Source organism: Astatotilapia calliptera, chromosome 9 (assembly GCF_900246225.1).
Source record: "Astatotilapia calliptera chromosome 9, fAstCal1.2, whole genome shotgun sequence".
Classification (NCBI taxonomy): Eukaryota; Metazoa; Chordata; class Actinopteri; order Cichliformes; family Cichlidae; genus Astatotilapia; species Astatotilapia calliptera.
The window spans coordinates 8,873,791-8,896,399 of NC_039310.1; the positions used below are offsets into that span (position 1 = coordinate 8,873,791).

General features: G+C 42.7%; 1 protein-coding gene across 1 annotated transcript in view; it reads left to right on the forward strand.

The window, feature by feature from the left end:
• The window catches only part of adarb2 (adenosine deaminase RNA specific B2 (inactive)), a 223,908-nt gene that overhangs the window by 115,081 nt on the left and 86,218 nt on the right, over nt 1–22,609 (forward strand). Inside the window, exons 3-4 of the mRNA XM_026179160.1 lie at nt 18,925–19,011; nt 19,911–20,845. Coding sequence (XP_026034945.1) covers nt 18,936–19,011; nt 19,911–20,845 — 1,011 coding nt within the window. The 5' untranslated portion in view covers nt 18,925–18,935. The remainder of the gene's footprint in view (nt 1–18,924; nt 19,012–19,910; nt 20,846–22,609) is intronic.

Here is a 22,609-nt window from a genome sequence, read left to right on the forward strand (position 1 = left end):
TTGCAAAGACCTTGAAATGCCAAAAGCTCAGTGTATATAGGGGAATAACAATGATCATCTTCAAATATGTAATTCAGACACATACATTTGAGTCTTGCATCTGTTCTGGCTTAATTAAATATTGACAATGATGCCGTCATTCTGTTTTTTGTTTTGTTTTTTGACCTTTCTCTTGTAACGAGAGACTGTGGGCAGGAAATCTACCTACACTCACACAAACATTACACATTACATTTCACTGCAGCTTCCCGCATTGCTGCCATCCAGCATTTAGGGAACTATTGTGGAGGCCCTTCTGAAAATAGATCAGCCTGCTGTAGCATCAAAAAGATGAAACGGAAATGAGCAGAAACACCAGTCTCCCCACCACGAGTCAGGTGTGCTGCACACTTCAAAGTCAAAGGGAGTCGTGAATGCGGCACAAATGAAGCCTCCGGTACGCCGATTCAAACTTCCACATCTCGATAATGACCTCACTCTCCTACACCATTACTCATCATTCATTGAGCTCCGGCTGAGGTGGGAAGGTAGCGCTGGCTGGTGGATTCAAGGCTGGCAGAAGGTGATGGGGGGCGGGAGCGCCGCGTGAGTTAAAAGCAATTGGGAGCAATTTGAATACAACTTAATAATCTCTTTTATTTTCTTGTGACGTTTGCCTCTCTTCTCTGTTTGCCTTAAGGAGCTCTTTTCATATTTAACCTAAATATACTGTGATTGCGGCTCGAGACTTCAGTTTGGTGTTACTCAAGCACAGATTTTCAGTCTCAATGCTTCATCTTAGCCTGCAAAGATGATAAGCTCTTTTTTAAGATCTAACTATGCATATATAACCATGAATAAATGGACAAATTTAGTCAAAAGCAAGGTCTTAGCCTGTTTCTTTGCACGACTAGCTGTTAGTTTGCAGACCAAAAGCAGGTGGATCATCGAGAATTTTCACATAGCAGGTTTGTGAGTTTTCATTTAGTTTAAGCTATCTGTGAACTCTTCTGGAAACAATCCATATCGATGAGAAAGCTTCTGGTCTGATCTCCCGATGTCAATCAGAAGCACTGCATTAAAAAAATTAAAAGAAGATGTTATTTTCCTGTAAACACTCACAGATTTAACTGATTTCCATCAGTTAATGGTGGTTTAAAGACTGTGAAGCCGACAATCACAGGTTCCTCAAAGTGTCACAAACTATCCCTTTGTGAACAGTGCAGGGGAGGGGGGACCCAGTAAAAACACCCATGCAGCCACACAGTGGGTAGGTGTTGGTGAACTGTGGGGTTGTGTGGGCAGGGCAACCCTACACTTACCACTGGATATGACCACACAGGCCCCACAGCAGTTTTGCCCTTTGTTGCCCCTATATGGGGTTTCTGTTGGCAAGCCCACTCTAGGCTACCTCTAAGAAAACTCACGTGGACTCTAAATATGCTAGGCCATGTGGTGTCCATAGAAGGTTTGCTTTTCTGGGTTTTTTGTGGGGCACTCATGGTTGGTTTGCCAACAGAGAACCCTTATTGGACCCATGCTGGTTATTGTCATGATGGTAGGCTTGCCTGTAGAAACCCCATATAGGAAAAGCAAAGGGCAAAACTGCTGTAGGCCCTGTGTAGGATAGGTGTGGGTTTGCCCTGCCTACACAGTCTCACAGTTCATCAACACCAACACCATGGGCCCGCACAGGCATGTTTGCTGGTACATTATTTATAATAAGTAAACAACCAATGTGGCTATTATTTAGAAAGATGACTGGTAAAATACAAAGCTAAACTGGATCTTGCCTTTTCAAAGACAGACCAACATGATTGATTAGATTTAAACATTTGTTGCCCCTTTTCTGGATTGAGTGGCTCCATGGTTTGAGCCCGGTGCTACCTGCTGTGGTAACCCCTTGTGAATATTTTTATTTTAATAATTATTTATTTTTAGCAACATACTGGTAAATGGTAAATGGACTGGTTCTTATATACTGATTTTATACTCTAATTGCACTTTATGTAACATCCCTCATTCTCCCATTTACACCCACTTCAAGCACTTATGCTTCCTATCCAACATTAAGAACTTGAGGTTGGTATCTTGCCCAAGGATCTTTGGCATGCAGATTGTAGCAGCCAGGATTCAAACCACCATCCACCTGCTCTGCCTCCTGAGCTACAGCCCCTCCATTCTGGTCCCAGGTTTGTTGTAGCGAAGTCTCCTTGAGAAAAGCGTAATTGTTGGTGATGTTAAATTTGCAGCACAACAGCACAGTGGAATCTGTATATCTGTAGAGCTCGATGGATACAGGATTTTTGAGACTGATGCAGATATTTGTTGATTTAAATATTAAAACTAGCGTGCTGTGGGGTTTATTTCACTAACAGTGTATCCAACAAATCTGTCTTTCAATTTTGGTGAGTCATCCCTAATGCATGCTTGTAATATTTGGTAACTTCAGCACTTCCCGATCTCATTCAAATATGTCCAGCTGTCAAAAATCTGACGCAGAGGCTTCAAATGAGCCACGTCCATCTTTTATATACAGTATGTTGTTCTTTAACCTTCTGCTACAGAAAACTGAGTATCTCTGTTTCAGCTGTTGGTCAGCAAAAGAAGCTATTAGAAGACGTTGCCTCGAGTTTCAGTGCGCTTTCTTGGTAATTTACTGTGATGTTTAATTTACATAATTATTGGCTGATTAATTGATAATATAAGTTGCAGTAATTGTTTTGTTATGTAAATAAAGAAGCAGCTTTTGAAGTTGTTAAGTATTTCCTGTCGCAGCTTAGCTCAGAAAGTGAACCAAAGAACCTCTCCTCTGTGGCTCGTGACCTTTGCTTCACGTCATCACTGTAAATCTGAGGGAGAGTTACGGTTTTAAAGCCCGGCGATGCTGAAGATACTCGGCTTCAGTACATGAGGACAGAGAGCACTAAGGATTATGTTTCATGACGACACAAGTACATACATCTCAATGGCACCAAATCAAAGAAAGACAGCAAAAACCTTTTAGCATGTCTGCGTGCCACATTACACCACTCCATTATTCAGCACGCTTCCTAAGAACTGGTCTCAGTTCAAGAACTGAATATATCTCCCCTTGTTCTCTTCATTTCTGCTTGACTGTACATCCATTTCATGTGAAGGCTTTCATTTCTTTTCTTTTTAAACCAGCTGTGCATTAAACCAGCTGCACAATGATGTTTGCATGAATGCCACACACAAATCATTTGTTGGAATTAAGCATGTTTTCTCTCCAGAGCCTCTAAATGCTCCAAACAGTGAACAATGTGCGTTTCTACAGTGTATGGGGGATTTTTACCTTAATGTCTCAATTTAGATTTTACAACACTACGAATGCGAGTAATCTCGTACGCTTCCTCCGTCTACAAAGCATACAATCTCTTCGGGTTGTGCCGATTCATAAAAACCCCTACATTTCAGTCCTTTGAATTACAGGAAATCACATTTCCCTACTCTGCCTGCTCATGTCATTTTCAGCCTTCTCTACATGAATTTTGGCAAATTGGAAAATATTTTTAAGTTACCCAGACCTAGATTGAGCTAACCCAAGCCTTAAAGGAAGAAGACAGAGCTTTTCCCTTTCCAATTTATGTACATATAAAAGTGATATTTCTAAGATACTGAGTGCCCTAAAATTTTATAAATCTCTTTGCAGGCAGCATTGCCACCGCTTCATCCTCCCCTGCAACATTAATGTCATTCAGAAGTAGCCAAGGAAAGTGCTTGTCGTCAGATAACAGTGTTTTTTCTTCTTCTCCCTGAAAAATAGATTTCCATTTACATTTCATTCAAAAGCTCCAACATGTCCAGCCTCTTCTCCAGTCTTCATTTCTGCGTTTATCCTATTTGGTGTAAAAACATCACCAAAACTGTGCGCCAACGCTACCTTCCATATTTCGAGTTCTCCAGGAACTAAATATGGACTGTGTGCACTCTTTCCAATAGCATTCCCAGTAGGATCAGTGCTAGGTGACTATGACGTCACTTGACGTTAACAGGGACCAACTAACAAATGACCAGACTGAGGCTAATTTTCAAGCCTGAATACATCAGCATCAAACAGCTGTTTAACTGAATGTAGAGCATAGAATGAGAAAGTTGATATTATGAGCTGTAAAAAACATCGGTCCAGACTAGGGCTGGGCGATATATCGAGTTTTTAAATATATCGATATATTTTTATACGAGATATGATATGTGACAATATTGTTTATATTGATATAGTCTATGTTACGTTAATTATAAGTACTAATTATGCTTGTGGGGCCGCAAGTTTGCCTCTCTTTCGTCCACTTGTGTCTCTATGCAAACCTTACTCTGCCTCGCCTCTCCTTCACTGAACACAACTCCCCCTCACCCATCGCTTCACCTGCAGGCAACGACCGTACGGTGTGTGTATGAGGACCACAAATGGCACCTGTAAGAGACGTGGTTACAAAGAGGATTTCAAACTCAGTCAGTAGAACTCGGGAACAGAGCAGCTGTGAAATCTGTCTTTGTTATTGTGCTCAGCGTCTTTTAGTTTACATTTTGACTGCACAGTTGTGAGCTTTTTGTTATGCCGAAATACAACATTGTTTTATTTTATTTATGGAGCATGATTTTAATAAATGCTGCTAATTTATTTCTGAGTAATTTCTTCATGTGCATCTAAGCTGTATGTTAATAAAAGTGCCTGTGAGAGATTTGGGACACAGCTTTGACTAAGAACTCTCTTTTTGTTCTTACTTTATGGCTTTAAAAATAATATCGAGGTATATAGCTTATATCGGCATCCAGCTAAAGAATATCGATATATGAATTTAGTCCAGACCTTCTGAGTTTCTGTTGAAAAAATGAAGTTTAGAAATGGAAAGAAAACTTGGAGAGAGAAAGAAGGAACTTTAAGAAATCTGAGATTTCAGTGTCTCAAATTTTGTGTGACATGAAGTTGACCTTTCGCCAAGCGCCTTCACTGAACAGCTATTGCCCAATCATGGCTTAGTAGCCCCATGTTAGTAAGACATGTTAGGCCTGTAGTTGCCCCTCCCTGAGCCTGGTTCTGCCAGAGGTTTCTTCTTATTAAAAAAGCTTTTTTTTTCCTTTCCCACTGTTACCAAGTGCTTGCTGATAGGGGGTCGTCTCTGTATTATTGTGGAGTCTTTGCCTTACAATGTAAAGTGTCTATAGGTCACTGTTATTGTGATTTAGTGCTATACACATGAAATTGCATCTTTAACCACCAGAATATGCATGTAGCAACTGTTCCATTAAGTTATACCTTAACGCATTTTAAACCCTGGACTTTATTAACACAGACATGTCTTAAAAAGTTTCTTTTCCTGTTCAAAACTTCCTGCATGCTCTAAATATTGGAAGCAGCACGTCCCCTGCGCCTGCGTCCCCACTAAAATTTGCACCTGCACTTCTGAGTATGTGCCATTGGAGAAAGGAAAACTCGCCAGACATGACAACAGCATCTCAGTCAATTATCACTCAGATTGGTCTTCCTATAGTCACACCCACAGTTAGCACTTCTGAGCTCTTCAAATTCTCTTTTTTATGGGTACTGAGATCTGCTTTAAAGCAAAAACTTGCAGACTCTCCGTACTCTTTCTATTTCCCCTTCCCCTCCTTGCACTCAGAGGGAGTGTGTGTGCGCGTTGGTGTGTGTGTGTGTGTGTGTGTGTGTGTGTGTGTGTGTGTGTGTGTGTGTGTGTGTGTGTGTGTGTGCGTGCGTGTGTGTGTGTGAGAGAGTCCCGAGTGGCCAACCAGCCAGGCTGCCTGAAACTTCTGACTAGCCATGTTCTTCAAACATCATGCCGCAACCAAAGCATGGCAGGATGACAGATAGTCCCTTCAATATATAGTGACAAACAAATTAGTGCAAAGATGCTTCTCGCTGCATACCAGATGTGTTGGGCTCTGTGGTATGGAACAGCCGATGAAAAACTGTCCACGTCCCATCTGTGCTTTGCCGCGACCATCGGTGCAGCAATTTGTGCTGAACAAAGTAGTGCAAACAGCCAGCCTGATTATATGTGTCATAATGTGAGGCATAAAAACAGTGGTGGGGGAGGATCACACAGGCGCTCGCAGATTTGTATGAGCACCGGAGAGGACGGGGCAGGGTGCAGGTGACTAAACAGGACGCGGAGGGGACAGGTGAGGGAAGAAGGGAAAGCGAATAGAAGCAGGAAAAACAAATTTATTTTAGATCTCCATACAGATAAATTGTGTTTCATATGAAGTTGCAACCAAAAGTCAGACTCCTTTCAGCTATTTTTCTCCCTCACAGCTTCCCTCCGCTCAGAGTGTTGCTTTTTGGCTCCAGCTGCCGTCCAGGCTTGAGCTGGTGACTGCAGGGGTTTGACACGAGCAGGCCAATTTGTATCTAACCTCACACCTACCTATTGACACCCACACACCCTGAGATTGGAGACCACATGCGGGGGTCACATCACCGTCTTGAGTGCCGTGTCAGTGCAACACGTTTTTGCTCTCTCTCCCGAGCGCGGCGACAGGCCAGAGTTTCGGCTCTGAGTAAACGAATGTGATGAAAGCGGAGAGACAAGGCTTCTCAAGTCGAGCTGGAGAATGCTTTGCATCGGCGCCGATGACAGCGAGCCCACGCGGCTCGCTGACAGAAAGAAGGATAACTGTAGGAGGGAGATGAGCACCAGCACACTGAGAGGCAGAGACATTCCTGACCTGCTTAGTGTCATTACGCCGCAGACTTATCTCGCCTGCTCTGCCTTGTAAATACACTTGAGTGCTTGTTATCAAACGAGCGGGGCGACAAACCTCATCCAGGTTTGAGTCTCCGGCTCTCTCCGCTCGCTCGTAAATGAGTCATTCTCATGGATGACAGCCTACATTAATATTCAGTTATGGAAGGAAGCGAGTGCGCATTAAATCCGACACTTATCAGGTGGCGATCGTGATCCGTGTAGAAGTTTTTAAGCGAAAAAAAAAGATTTGCCTGTTTGCTTTTAATTGCCGAGATGTATTCACAGGAACAGACTCTTGACTGCGTGTAGGATTCATTCAGCTTCTTGCTGCCACTGCTCGATCTCAAGGCCACACTGACATTTCAGCTGGAGCCAAGTTCATTTTTAGGATGATTTGTTGCTCGCGTGTTTTATACACTTGGCTGTTTTCATAAAGGCCTTTCCAGCACTCTAAGTTACTATTGTTACGATGTTGCTATTTTAGCGCTAAAAGCTTTTGCAGTCAAACTGAATGGCATCCAAAAGCAGCGTACTTGGTCTTCACAGCGCGGGATCCAAAGTGAAAAATTTATATATTTTTTCTTACATCGAAAATGCACACTTCACACAGTTCGCATTTGAGAAATGACATTAAAAGGCTTTTATCAGGAGGGTGCTCTCCAGCTGTATCCCTGCACTGAAAGCAAGCACGGCTCTCAGAGGTGAGTGCTTGAGGAGCTGTGAGCGTGAGTGTTAGGCGGTGGCGTGATCATAAGCCTTCCCCCCCCACGCCGTACCATTCCACCGTCTGCCGGGTCTCTACGACAGCCGTCACACACTCTGAGCAGGCTCCTGCAATGACACTCGAGCGTGGCGAGTCGCCTCTGAGGAGCAGAGGAGTGTGTTCTGTGTCTCGCTGTCAAAATGGAAGAGCAAATGTAAAAAAATGTAAAAAGTGAGAGAGAAAGAGATAACGGCATCAGATTTTGCCATGTGCCACAATATGATTAAACAGTCCGCTGGAGTTCTTCTCCACAGTGTTGTATTCTGCGCCACCTTAGTTTCAACCTGCCAGCGCTGATCATGAATTTTCAGGTTCAGCCGAATCTTATCTTTTCTTACATGCACAGAAGTGTTGGTCAGCAGGCCCCCACTGTTTAAGTATTTGCACCCATTAAGAAGCTACATAAGAAGATGGAAGACCAGAAAAGGCACATTTCAGTTTCTGTTCTCTCTGATCAAGCAGTAAAAGGAAAGTACTGCTCTTTTCCTCGTGTTATAAGAAATGTGACAAAAACAGACTGGAGACAATTGTGTTTAGCTTCTGTTAGCTTTCCTCACTGTCTAGATTTCTAAATTATTCTCTCAAGCAAGCTTTGCAAAGCAAGAGCTGTGACCATGACTGTATGACTGAAAGCTGTAAAGTGTTTATGGGGGTTTGATTCCGAGTCATTAGAGCTAAAACCAAAGAAATGCATGTTGGTACACCAGAAATTAGTAGAAGTGGGGTCAGAAGTTACCGTGGTTACACTGTGTTTTGATTTTTTCTGAAATACTCTTACTTACTATAAGATGAGCTAATTGCTAAACATAGCATAAAGGCAGGAGACGTGGTGAAACGACCAACCTGCTAATGCCTCATTTGCTTGTTAAGAATGAGGTTTTTAGCCATTTCTAGGTTCAAATGCTGTTAGCGCCCAAGAAACAAACAAGCTCAGAGGCGCCATTTAAAGCTAAAATCAGCCCAGATTCTTTCAGCTTCATTAAATTGACGAGTGGAGCTAATACTCAATGTTAAGTTGGGTAACTAGTTGGCAAAGTATCTCATGTTGATGCTGTTAGGACATCATTGTAATAACATTGTTATTCTCCAAGATCAGCAACTGACCAGTGACATTATCTGAGCATTCAGTTAGCATTAGCCAAGAAGTTAGCCAGTTCTTTTAAAAACTCACTAATAAACCAACATGATAAGCTAAATTGGGCTAACAGCAAACCCAACTTGATAATATAGTTATTATATTTTACAAGTTAGTAAAGAAAATACATTAACAAGAGTTAATTATCCAAAGAGTCATAACAACATAATTGATTAGCGCCAATGTTGATCCTGGACCAATAAGATGCACCAGCTAGCTGATGTTCTAAAAACAAAACTGTGATATATACTTTGGATGGAAACAAAGAGTGAAAATACACTGGACGGAGATCAGGAGCACATGACTGGAAAAAGACGCCGAAAATGACAAGAACTCACCTGAGGTAACATCTGAAATGAGCTCGTCCACAACATGGAGGTTAGCCTTTTAATATGAGGCTGTGTGGTTTGGATTACATGCCTGGATGAAGATTTGATCCTAAGCTTAACGTCCGCACTGAAATCTTAGTCAGCCAGGGGACGATTCTTTTCTGAAGTGCTAAAATTTGGTGTCCAGGGACACTGAGAGTTAATAAGAACAGCTTAAAGCCCAAAGGTGGAGGCTCCTTCCTTAAAAAGAAGCAAACTCAGGAGACTTGGGAACAGGTGTATCATTTGCTGGCCTACTGATGCAGATTTATCTGCTAGATCCTTATAAGGAGTCATGTTGCAGATATTTCAAGTTTGTTCCCTCCTAATTAATTCTATTTTTTATCTTCTTACTTGTTGTAATTATCATAGGAGGCGAAGTTAGACACTAATTGCAAACAAATCAAATGAGAAAAGTGCAAGATTATGAAGAATTCCACACAAGTTTAATCAGTCTAAGTCTCAAAGGTTGTCTCGCGCACACGCAGCTTTTAACATGATTAAATGAAAAGTAATACCTGCCAACCTCAGTCACTAATGAGAACCAGAAATTGGAGTTAACAAAACAGAACGTGATACATCCGCCTAAAACACAAAGTGATAATTCCCACTAGCAGCGCATTGTTCAAGTTGTTCAAACTGAACATAGCGTAGCTGCAAAACAACCGGTGACCATGTATCTTTGATGATCATGAAGATGTATAGGTGATAAAGGTCACATTAATCTGTAAAACGGCATAACATCTGCTCAAAAAGACAACAAAATGACACGCAGCGTGTAGCAAAGGGTGTCTACAGTGAAGCCTGCCCTTGGCATGCATGCATGTCCAGGGGAGCAAATGTAAAGCAGATGGCCTGGCTACTTTGTCCTCATTGCTGCTAATCAGGTGCTAAATATCCATCAGTGTGTGCTAAAGCGTCCCCCTACTCTTTTTGTTTTTTACTCCCATTTTCATAGCATACTGTACATGCCTTTTTTTCTTTTTTGTCCTCCACTCTCAACTCACTGAACATCACCAGCGATTAAAACACCTCTTTCTAACACAGAAGTTCACGCACATTTGTGTTGACAGGTCGGTGATACCTGAGCGTGAAGAAAAAAAGCCCATATCCTGTGAGTGGTCGATGCGAGGAGCTTTCTACAGCCGAGTGTTTTTACTCCACAGGAAATAAGCGCGGAGCTCAACGCGAGAGAAATCATATGAGGAATGTAGACACTGAGCACAGAGGCTAAATAACACATCCAGTCACATTACAGCTGTTTGATTATTCAGAAAATCTACTGTGGGTGGGGACCACAGCAGTGTTGGTGTTATTTATGGTTGTGCTGTTGGAGTTACTGTATGTTGCTAAAGCCCATTTTTTATGTCTGTCAAACAGCAAAAACACAATATGAAAGCAGCCTCTGCATGTTTCCCCTTAGATGTTTGACTGATGTGTGTACAGAGGCCCGCAGACGCATAGCACAAAGCCTTTCCCGTATGTGTGGACAACACAGGCACACTCGTGTATTGTGTCATTGCGCTATAAATGACTCTTCATCCTCGGCGAACGTGAAGCAGTCGTTTTGAGTAAAATGTAACAGAAATGAAAATCAAAGGTTTATTTATTCAAATAATTGACCATTAAAGAAAATGTGCTTGGTGTAAACTGAATGTAAACCAACATGCCAACGTGCCAACATTAAAAGGACATTTTACATTGAATCAGTTCACTTAAAGTCAGCATTTTGTGAGTGTGTCATGAGACATCACTAACAGTCAGAAAGGACGTTTTTAATAATATTCTGGTGTTTTTTTATTGTAGATTTTTTAAAATATTTTTTAAGTTTAATATTGCAGGTTGTGATTAAAGTTCCATAATTAGCAGCAAATACAGTCAAATTATAATTTATGTCCAGCGCATATAGATTTTCATGAATGGAAACACCAACAGTTTGACCTGGTAAAACTCATGCAATACTATGCAAAGGTTTTCTTTTGCTTCATTGAGCCAGATTTTATTTATTTATTTATTTTTAAGTGGCATTGAGCAATAGTTCCCCAGGCTTTCTGAATCTCTTTCAAAGTTTTTCTTTGGACATTGGCTGCTTTTTCTCTCATTTCCATTCCAGTCCTTGTGCCAGACCATTTTCAGAGGGATGTTATTTTGGTTCGTTTCCATGTCAAGCCACTTAACACTAACCTTTTGACTCATCCAAGCATAAAATGATACCTAACTAAAGCGTGAATCAGTGTTTTGCCTACACATAAAAGACAACTTTCACATTTTCAATTGTATTTTTGGCACTTTGTTACCAGCATCCTGTTTCCATTTCTTTAGCTGACTCTATGACAAGTGACAAAGTTTGACAGGTATAAAATTATATGCTTTGCACCAACAAGGTGTTTCCCAAAGAGGCATTAGCTGAAAACTTGGCACATGTCAGCATGATGTGGCCTTAAAAATGTAAGAAAACTGGACAAGTGGAGGACGAAAGATGGACAAAAAAGTTGTCTTCGGCAGATAAAAGCCATGTCCTTCAGAAATAAGAAAACATCCAGCAAAGACCTGAGAAATGCGTCTGGCTGTACTGATTTCTTATCGGAAACGGTGTCAGTGGAAGGGTGGCTGTCAAGAATATATTATTATGGAAAGGAAACAGGGAAAAAGGCTGAAGTACACCAAATTACACAAAAAGTAGACTCAGCCGCAATAACCTCTAGAAGTATGAATTTAAGAAGGACTGAGTTTCAAATAATGAAAACTTTCTGTTAGTGGACTCAAATCACGCGTACGGGCAGGGAGCAAATCATTTTTAATTGAAGACATAAAGAAAAATGTAGGTAGATTCCAGGATATACAACCTGAAATCAGTCAGAAAAATAAAAACAAGCAGGGAGGCAACGAGATGACCTGACAAAGATGAAGGGAAAGACACAGGTGGAACATTCAGACAAACAAGGAGTGCAGGACGGGACGAGGGAAAGGACGAAAGCATGTGAGAAAACCAGCTTTCAAAGTAAAACAGGAAGTTACAACAAACAGCAGCTGAGACATGACAACAAGGGGCAACATTATTGTACTACACTATATTATTATAATATTGCTGCGTTCCATTAACCTTGGCTATAAAACTTATACTATGCATCTGTATGTGCCAATAGAGTGGTTACCTGAGCAGCTGCTCAGTATACTGCCTTTGGACTTGAACTGTGTTTTCAGCGTTTTTGCTGAGTCCGAGCTTTGAGTTGCTATGAAGAGTAACACTGTACATGATGGCAGAAAGGCGGGAAAAGTAGAAGCGAAGCCAAATCAGCAGATATGAAATAGACGGTAACACTTTCTGGTGAATTACTCCTCCAATCAGGAGAGATCTGTGACATCCTTTATTAGATGTTGCCTCTATTCCAGACCTTTTAGCCACCGGTAAATGCAGGATAAAATTCATTTGGAGGGGCCAAACCTATGAAAGAGCTTATATTGCTTTTATTAAGCAAACATAAGAATAATTCTGCTTCCAACACTTCATCCACTGGGCTCCTCAGTCCTGAAACACATTCGGTGGCAAAAGAAGTGGTGATGCAACACAGTGGTAAAGATGCCCCTGTCCCAGTTTTTTTGAAGCTCTTTGTGACATCAAATTCAAAGCTTTCGTTTTCAAATCAAATTTCTCAGTTGCGTTTCTTTGTGTTGTTTTCAGTCAAACACAGATTCTGCATGATTTACAGATCGTCAGTTTCTGCTTTGATTTACGTTTAACACTGCGTCCAAACTTCTTTAGAGACAAGCTTGTAAAGAAACAATACAGCCTCTCATTTATTGGCTCAGTGGATTCAGTATTAAGAAGAGTTTGAGAGAAAAATACAGAAAGAGAAAGAGAGAAAGTCAAACAGAGAGTGAGAGTCAATGATTTCCCCCAGCACCTGTTTCACTAGTGTCTCCTGTCGCTCATCTGACCCATTCGTTATGCTGAGCCATGGGGAAATCTGATTGGGCTCATTACCCTCTCCTCAGAACTGATTCAGGAAGTGCGAGGAGAGAAAGAGAGGGCCTGTTCGGCGGCTCATTGTGAATGGAAACCATCATCAGGGTTGTCACTATCAGGAACGTCTGGCCATCTGCCAAGGCTCTCCCTATCTAACCTGGCTCTCCTCCACCTCCCAGCCTTTCCGCGGTGGAAACAAATGAGTGTCGTCTCCTCTCGCTGTGTCCTGGTGCAGTGGGGGATGGACGTAGTGAGCTGAGACTATTGGCATGCATTGTCTCATTCATTCAGGCCCACTGCTGAATAAGAAGGGATGGATGAAAGATACCGTGAAGGGCATGTAAGGTAACGGGGTTCACATCTGCGGAGGTGATCGGTGATACGTTTGATGAACTTCGCAGCAGACGGGATTTTTCCTCTTAGCTTTGAGGTGAAGCTTTGACAGGGAAGGTTGCACATTCACCTTATTTGCCCCGATATACTGGACGGGTATAATCGGTGTATAATTTGGAAACATGAAGCTGGCCTCACAGTCAGCCTCAATCTCATATCAGTGCTAACTAACAGAAGAAGAGTATTTATGCTGCTTTAAGAGCGATTTCTGTTAAAGAAGCTTTCAGGTGGTCTCGGCAATCTGGCCTCCATATGGACTTCCTGAAGCATTAACTTAAAACTGCGCAAATTAATTTGTTATCAGCAGTGAAAATCTGCTATATTTCTGGGAAAATCAGTAGCACTACAAGCTGTAAATCACCGAGGGAAAAAAATGCCTCTTATGTTACACGGAGCTCACTTATAAATCAGAGAATAGTGCACTTGTGCTGGCGCTTCATGAACCTTTGAAAACACAGTCAGAGGTGGCATTTCAGAGATGACCTCTAAACTGTGCTGCTTACTGCTGCACAGTTGATTCAACATCAGAGTTATTGAAACCACAGTGATATTTTCTACTCAATAGCTACTTCCTGAGACATTTGAAGTGAACAGTGCTCCACTGAAAGTGAAAAGAATTGTTTTGGAAGGTTGTGTGAAATTATACAGACTGGAGGAGCTCTATAGACAAAAACCTCTATTCTGACTGTGAATGTTCAAATAAAAAGCCTTTGAATGCAGAATAAAAGGGTCTGTGCAGGCTTTCATAAAGCCTGGTGATAAGTCCAGCACATTAGGAAGCAGGGAGGACAGTGCATTGAATCTGCTTCCTCCTTACATCATTAACTGCATAGGGATGATATTTCATCTGTCAGTGTGTGTGATTTTAGCGTTTTAGTCAACACACAAATATTTCAACATCGCGATGGCCAGAGGATAAAGCCAATCGAGATGTGATTACCTAACATTTCATCGAGTGCTATCATCAGGTCATTATAAATATAATTTTAATTTTACTTACATGCCGTTAGGTCTCATTTACTCTTTGGATGATAATGCTATTGCATCACATTAGCATTAATTGGAAATAAACTAGCAGGTTTTTCCCTGATTTGTTTGGAGGGGAAAAATAAAATATATTTTCTTGCTTTTTTATCAACATGACTGCAGCTGAAGAAAATAAAGATTTACACTGTAAGTAAAAGATGCCCTATTTATTGGTTATTGGTTGGCTAGACAAAAAGGTTGAGTTAGAAAGGATGTGCAGCAGGTTAGGGGGAATAAGGAAAGGGATGGAAGTGAGCTGCCAGGCAGGAGGGGAAAAGGAAGTCCAGAGAGAAGATTCATGGATGTATGGAAGGAGAACATGCAGAGGGTGAAGAACAAGAGAAAAAGAAGAAAAGATTTCACCCACTGGTTGGTTGGCTAGCGTTTTAAATATCTGGAGAAGAAGATTGGGGTGGTCACAGGCAGTATAAAAGATCTCCCGGGTCTGTAAAATAAAGCCAATGGAAAGTGCCTTAAACTTGCATTATTATGAATGTTCACCAGGGGGCGATACCTGTAGCTCCAACCCTCAGCGTTGGCTTTTATAAACAGTCAGGTATTCATTGCAATTCTGACTGTATAAAACGCTAAGTCCATTTTAACATTTTAGTTCAATTAAACTAACATAATGAGGATACCAATCTCATTCCCGACACATAAAATACGGACGATTTGTCATGTTCCGAGGCAACCCATAAGAGCGCGGAAGGTTACCTTCTCCATGATACGTGCCGGACGCTCCCAGTGGTAACACACGTTTCCCTAACCTTATTCCTAACCTTGACTACAGTCTTAATCATATTACATGGCGTTATCCAAAGCGATTCATGTTGAGAAAGTAAAAGAAATGTACATGTGTAGATTCATTCCAAACGGTTCTCATGTTTCCTGACGTTTCCGAACACATAACCTAGAAATGTGTTGGGTGGCCGAAAGCGTAACATACCTTCAATTTGTCACATGACATAATCTGTTACACTTTGGCATGAGAACGTTAACAACTTGCCCATCACAAGTTGTTAGCCAAGATCACGTGGTTTCACAGTCTGACACATCCCTCACCTGGTACATCCGGTTTCAAACACCTCATCTCCTGACTTAATGACAGGATTTCACGTCCCAGCGGGTGAGGTCACAGTTGCTTTATCAGTCCTTTGAACCATCTATAAATGTGACTCAAAAGAAGTTTGTCCCTTAATAAAACTAATAATAACTATGATGGTAAAATTGGGTTGCAATGGCCTTTAACCCTCTCAGGCTCAAATTAAACTTTTTGTTGCTAATGCACAACCAAGTCCTGCAGTGGTACTTCTGAGTAATAACAACTAATAAAATATGTATGTGGGGTAATCAGGTTGTTAGTTTGTAACTGTTGCAAATTGGCAACGCCTGCCTCGAGAGGGTTAAAACCCCATCTACATGTAAGAACAACTGAACTGTGGATTTCATTTTAGGAAATGTAATCAAGCTGTGATACCTGTATTGTAGCCACTTGTCAGTGACAGTGATTAAAGCATATCCTGCTTTATTGCCTATTTAAGTGAACCCACAGTTTACAAAGTGAACATCATGCTGTATTAAGGACGATTTCAAACTGCTAATTGTAAACATAAACTAATTAGGAAAACATATATGCAGGTCATCGATCAACTAAGCCATAATAAGCATTTTCTCTTTAGTCAGACTTCATTTTACAAGCCAAAGATTTTCCTCCTAAAGAATGCTGGGTTAGTGCATTTATCACTGGCAGACCTGGATCCTACAATCACAGCACAGTATTAACAGCTGCCGTCTCCTCTCCATTGTAAACCTCCAGATTTGAGCGCTCCGAATGTCAGCCTCGTATTTCTAAAGGAGGATGCACTTTCGTATGTCAGAGCGGCTCTCGATTTTCAGTCTGTTTATGCAAAGCCTTGGTGTCTCATTGCCCAGTGGGGCTTTTCACTTGGCAATAGCTGATGAGTGGGTTGTTAAGACCCCTTGGTGGAACAGGATTATCAAATATAGATTACAGGCGTTTGGGGCCCCAGTGTGAAAGCTCGGGCTCCTGAGTGTTAATTGCTGGCCTCGCTGTGCTCTCCAATTTCATGCTTGAAGTGAACATTTGTCTTTCACGCTACAAAGGCGCCGGAGACATTTGTGTGTAAATGCAAGAATGAGCTAAGATATGCTGTACCAGCCAACAGACCCTTAAAAACACTAATTTTTCCACATTTATAAATACAGCAGACAGTCGTATGTGTGTCTGTGTGTGTGTGTTTTCTTACTGTAAATGGGGCTTTAGGGGGTTTAAAAACAATATAGACTGATTTGAAAATGGCCTGTATAATGACACTGGCCAAGGGAGTCATTTAGGCCCAAATTGCTGCCTGTGTTGGGCTTCGGTCCGTAATTAGGTCAGAATGCAAATGCGTGTATTGTGATGTTGGCCCACGAGGACTAGCACAGCTCCAGCCTCAGTGTTTAGAGTGTAACCATGTGTGTCAGAGTGACTCATTGAGCCCCGCTAGTGCTGTTGAGCTGCGAGAAGAGAAAGAGCACTGGGGGCCGAGCTCATTCACAACCTTGTGCTCTTATCAAAATGTGTTTACTGCACTGTAATGCTGCGTCCCATTTAGGCAGCATTTAGCAACGTTAAACTGTTGCGGCCCCGGGCCTGAATGCTGGGGTGGAGACACAAAGGGCCTGGGATGCATCGTGACCTCTGGCTCACCCTCTAACCCTGCACACACTGACATCCATTCATTCTGCCTTTATTTCTCCCTCTTCATCACCTCATTGTACTTTTTGTACAGCCCTGTCTTTCCTCCCGTCCTGATGCCTCTCCCTTACATTTGTCTTCTATTGATCATTAGGTGGTGTTGAGAAGAGAGGGGAGGTTTAATTAAGGAGCCAGACTGGTCTGTCAATTCTGCTCAGCGCTGCATGGAGTGCACTAGACCAAGCAATGGCTCTAATAGGGCTTCATACAGTAAACAACACGCACACCTGGACAGCAGCGGGCCCCAGGGAGGAACAGGAGAGCGCTGTGGTAGATAAAGAGAGTTTAGCATCATAGGTGTGGAGCATGAGTGTGGAAGATTTCAAATGGTTAAAATGCCTGAAAATGAAAGAAGAATCGAAGAAGAGACGTTGGTTATTTTGCATTTTGGGTTTAATTAATTGAGCCGTTTTTCACTGTGACTTGAATCTCAAATGCCACATTACATGAAAATTGTAGCACTGACAGCAAAGTGAAGATTGCTTATCGGTGTGATCCAGCAGACAGTAGCAAACCTGACAATATTAGATAAAAAATCTTGTTATTATCCTTCATGAGGGCGCGCAAGAAAAATCAAATGCCTTGTCACAGTTCTGCGATTCTGAGCAGTGCTGACACAATTATTGCGACTACTACGACTACTACTGATATGGAAAAAAAAAATCTGCGGGCAGGTTTTGTATGGCGCAGACACGAGTGGTTAATTTGTCTTGCTAGTTTTAAAATCTTCGTTGTATCACTGATTATAGTCAGATGACAAAAACTTGGTTGCTTATAAATGGAGACTGTAACATGGCGTTCACAGAGGGATGGGGAAATGAGCATAATGTGTATGAAAATCAAAAGAATGGGGATTTATAATACATAAGCATATACATGTTAGTTATTGCTGTATGCGTGTTTGTATATGTGCATATAGTCCTTCTGACTGGCCCACTTGTTAAGCGGGTATGGACGAGGATTAGGGCCACTGGACAAAAAGGAGGGGTCCTTTGGATTTGAATTATTACTTAAAATTATTACTAAAAAACCCCAAAATATTATATATGCTATATGTGGTGCATAATGTTGACAGTACTGGAAACAAAAGAGCTTTGCTGAACTATATCATGAGCAAATATTTAATTATAACTTGCATTATTTTCTTTTTGCTAAACGGTCTGTTGGATATACTAATACTGACAAATCTGTAAACAGGCCAACCAATATATCGATCTGGGTCTGATTACAGTGGCCTGAAACAGCGTTCATAATTAAGCCTAATGATTTTAGATGTGTGAATGAGAGACTAGATTGCATGACTTTTTTTGGCATATTTGGACACAACAGCTTACACATATTATTAGAGTAACGGCTCAAGAAGTCCTTTCCTGCCCACAGCTGTGATATTGTCCTGTCTAAAATCTGAACGGACCACTTTGATTTAGAAAGCTGCTTTGTTGCGTCTAATGTTGCATTTTCTCTGGCGACGCCGCTGATTCTGCAGACGTGAATATTTTCCTTTAAGCCCCATGGTGACTTTTGTGAATGAAGCAGCAAAATAGGACAGTCCACAAAACAGCAAACGTTGTAGTGTGAGTCACAGTGGACGAATGTGTGGATTTTTACTTGACCACGTGCGTGTGTGCGCACTGCGCTCCATGCATGGGTGACAGGCTTGTGTGCATAGTTCTGCTCGCTTATGCTTCATCTCTGGCCCCGTGTTGGGGCCGATGATGATCCGCGGCTTTAATCGATAAAACTATCAAAACATCTCCTCCGCTGCCCTGTTGTTGACTCTGCGTGTCTCTTGTCTCCCCTCCAGAGAAAGTCAGTATGCTGTCGGCATTGATCGCTCCCTTCAAGTACATAAGCCCTGGGACCAGCAGCACAGAGGACGAGGACAGTTTAAGTAAGCTGCTGCGTCTTTTTCCTTCTCTCTGTCAGTGCACACGCTACCTCTCTCAGTGGCAGGCCTAATATGGAAATGATCTCTCTGTCGCCCCGCATAATTAATTATTTGGCAGATGAGCTCTTTGGTTACACACTGGTGTCAGCTTGCACGTTAAAATTCTGTATTCCTTTAAAAGCGAGCGATTAAATATTAAATCCGAGTGTTCGTGATAATTAAGTCATTAGATAGGTAACTGCATGCCTGCATACGCTATCATCTAGACCTACAATCTGCCCACCAATGAATGGCTCCCATGCCACCATTAACATTCTTCTGGCAGGATCTGAACACCCTGTTTTTGTTCATTTCCCATCAGAAATGCAATACGCCACCACTACCCCGTAACTAGGTTTGAAGAGCGTATCACAGCTGTTCAGACTTTGCTCTCACAGAGGATAAGAAGTGTGAAATAAAGCGGGCTGCAGACATTTCTCTCATCCTTTTCTCAGAATGCCTGCCACTCGACGAGATCCCCACCCCCTATTACAAATAGGATTGATGCTTTGCATTGGCCGCGGGGACCAGTGTTTCCCCACTTGTGACACAGATTCAGAACTAATTTGGAGGCAGATTACAGGATGATTTGGCAGATAACATCGCCATTTTAGGGGATTTGTATTTGGGGTTTTAAAATACTTAAATATGATAGAGCCCCGAGGTATGAAGTGGGCTCGGCTCAGGGAGACGATTGCAGACGTGTTCATTACCATTTCATTGTGTATCGAGTGGCTCAATCTGCCTTGAGAGATTTTTCTTGATTCGTCTTGTTCAGTCAGGATAAACGTGCCTCTTTTCACTCTTGTGTTTTGACTATTTTCTTATCACTTGCAATGACATTGTTTTTCCTTTTATCGCAGGCACCAGCAGTGCAGAGGTGAAGGAAAACCGCAATATTGGTAACTTAGAGGATCGCTCCATAGGGCCCGGGGAGTGTCAGTCAACAAGAAGCGGGAGTTCTGGTCTGAAGAGGAAACGGCCACTGGAGGAAGACAATAACGGGCACCTGTGTCAACTCCGTCTGATCTATAAGAAACTGTCCTGGTCTGAGGCTCCAAAGAACGCGCTGGTACAGCTGAATGAGCTGCGGCCCGGCCTGCAGTACCGGATGGTGTCTCAGACGGGCCCTGTCCACGCTCCCGTCTTCTCCATCGCTGTGGAAGTCAACGGGCTGACCTTTGAGGGCACAGGCCCCACGAAGAAGAAAGCCAAGATGAGGGCCGCAGAGCTGGCCCTCAAGTCCTTCATCCAGTTCCCCAATGCTCCTCAGGCCCACCTAGCCATGGGAAACATTTCAAACCCTTCAGCCGACTTCACCTCAGACCAGGCCGACTTCCCCGACACGCTCTTTAAGGAGTTTGAGTCTTCGTCGTGCTCCGACCGCCTCTCGCTCTGCAACTCGGAAACCGAAAGCGAGTTGCTTTCCAGCGAGCTGCTCAGACACGGGCGGTTGCTGCGCCACACCTTGGACCTGATGGTGCAGGCGCAGCAGAGGCTCGGTGGAATTGTCCAAGAGTCCGAGGCCCCTAAGAGCCCCGTGGCTGTGCTCAATGAGCTGCGGCCGGGCTTGCGCTACGCCTGTCTTTCGGAGCGAGCCGAAGGCCGACGACTGCGCAGCTTTGTGATGGCTGTGCGTGTGGACGGGCGGATTTTCGAGGGCTATGGCCGCAGCAAGAAGCTGGCCAAGAATCAGGCAGCCCAGTATGCTCTTCAGGCCCTCTTCAACATCAGGACGGCCCCCGAGGGGAGAACAGGTCTCAAAGCCAGCAGGCAGAGTTGTCCTCATTTACCCCAGGTGAGTGCAGACACATCCCCAGCGCCTGTCTTTTGCTAAGCTTCTTTGGCAGACACTCCACTTCCGACAGGGGCCTGTAATGACCAAAACAGCAGGCGTGCGGTGAAAATCCAAACACCTTCCAACAAGTAATTAAGGAGGAAAGGAGATAGGAGCTAAAGAGAGCCCGATTCAAGCAGAAATAAAGAAATGTGTGAGCAAGCTGACATTTATCTGTTGTCCAAAATAGGTCTTACAGCAAAAGCTAAAGATGCGCCATTTTTTTTTGCACATCTGCTCATGGGTGTGTGCTCTGCGAAGCCTTCATCTAGGGTAAACAAATATCTGTTTGTTGGCCTGTTTAATAGAAAAGCATGTAAATGAAGCTAATTATTGTCCCCGTGCCTCTGACACATGAGAAATCTTTGTCACAAACCCAAATGAGGTTTTTTTTCTCCTTTTTTTCGTCAGTCTTATGTGTTTGCAGAGCTGTAATTGGGTGAGTTTTGTAATTTTGCAAAATCTCCTGTTTCCTCATGTGTGGCATCACAGTGTCTACAAACATTAATTCAATCTGTTGCCCAAAGGAAATAGAAAAGCAAAGAGCAAATCGACAAACAAACCACTGAGACCAATCCCATGCTCATTTACCCAAATATGTAAATAGCAATCAGAGCGAGGAAACTAGTTTGTGAGAAACTTGAGGAAATTGGAGAGCCTAAAGACACGGTGGCTGGATCGGCTGGCACTTGTTGACAGCCATTTAAAACTCCATTGCAGCTGCAGGACTTTATCTCAAGTAAAACTGCCCTGAGTAGATAGTCACACTGATTTTCATTGTTTACTACTGTTTGCATAGCGAGGAACTCTGCAGCCAAGCTGTCCAGGTCACCCCAGCAGAAAGAACATGTAAAACCACCGTCTCGAGGTCTTGAATTGAAAAAATTAAGCTGTTCACATCCAAAGCGTTGTCTCCCTAAAGTCTTCCCTTGAAGACTTTTGTGTCGACACACAACGCGCCCTGTAGGGTATGTGTTGTGTTAATATTCTTCCCTAGCCTTGAAGAAATAAACTGGCAAAAGTGTCCTTCCCCAGAGCCCAACATCAACCCAACAAACCTGCACATGTTTGCCTGGGAGAAACTTTCTTTTTCTCCCCACTGCCACGGTGTCTAAAAGGATTTTAAGAGGATTTGCCGCACCCGTTTAGTTCCAGAAAGCACTCGCTTGTGGAATTTCTTGAAAGTCAGCTGTGCCGTCTGCCAGGCTCGAGAAACGTTTTATTTTCATTGGCGTTGAAGGACAAAGGCGTTAACATAATATTCATGCGTGCGTGAATAAACATGTGGCCAGGCGTGTGTTCATGGATATATAATGTGTTACATGTTGCGTAACCTTAATGCAAAGCCCTCCGGCTCTTATACGCTCTCACTCACATTTGAGTCAGTCTTCTTGCCAAACACTGATTGCACGGGCAGTGGTTGACTACACTGCAGATGTGACACGTAATGTGGGGGTGGTTGCCAGCTGTAGCCTGAGGGTAGAGCAAACGTTATGGTGGTATGCCAAATTATGTTGTGCCAGCTCAGGCTGTTCTCTTTCTTCAGAATTCCCTTTAGCTACCTGTTGCAGAACACAGCTTGGATGCATAGATGTTTTCTGTGTATCATTAACCCTCATCCAGACTTTAGAAAAGAGTCAGAAAACCTAGTCATGGTTCATAACCCTTAACTAAGTTTACTGCCTAACCCTAACCCGAAACAGGACTGTGGTGACTTGGTTGTTG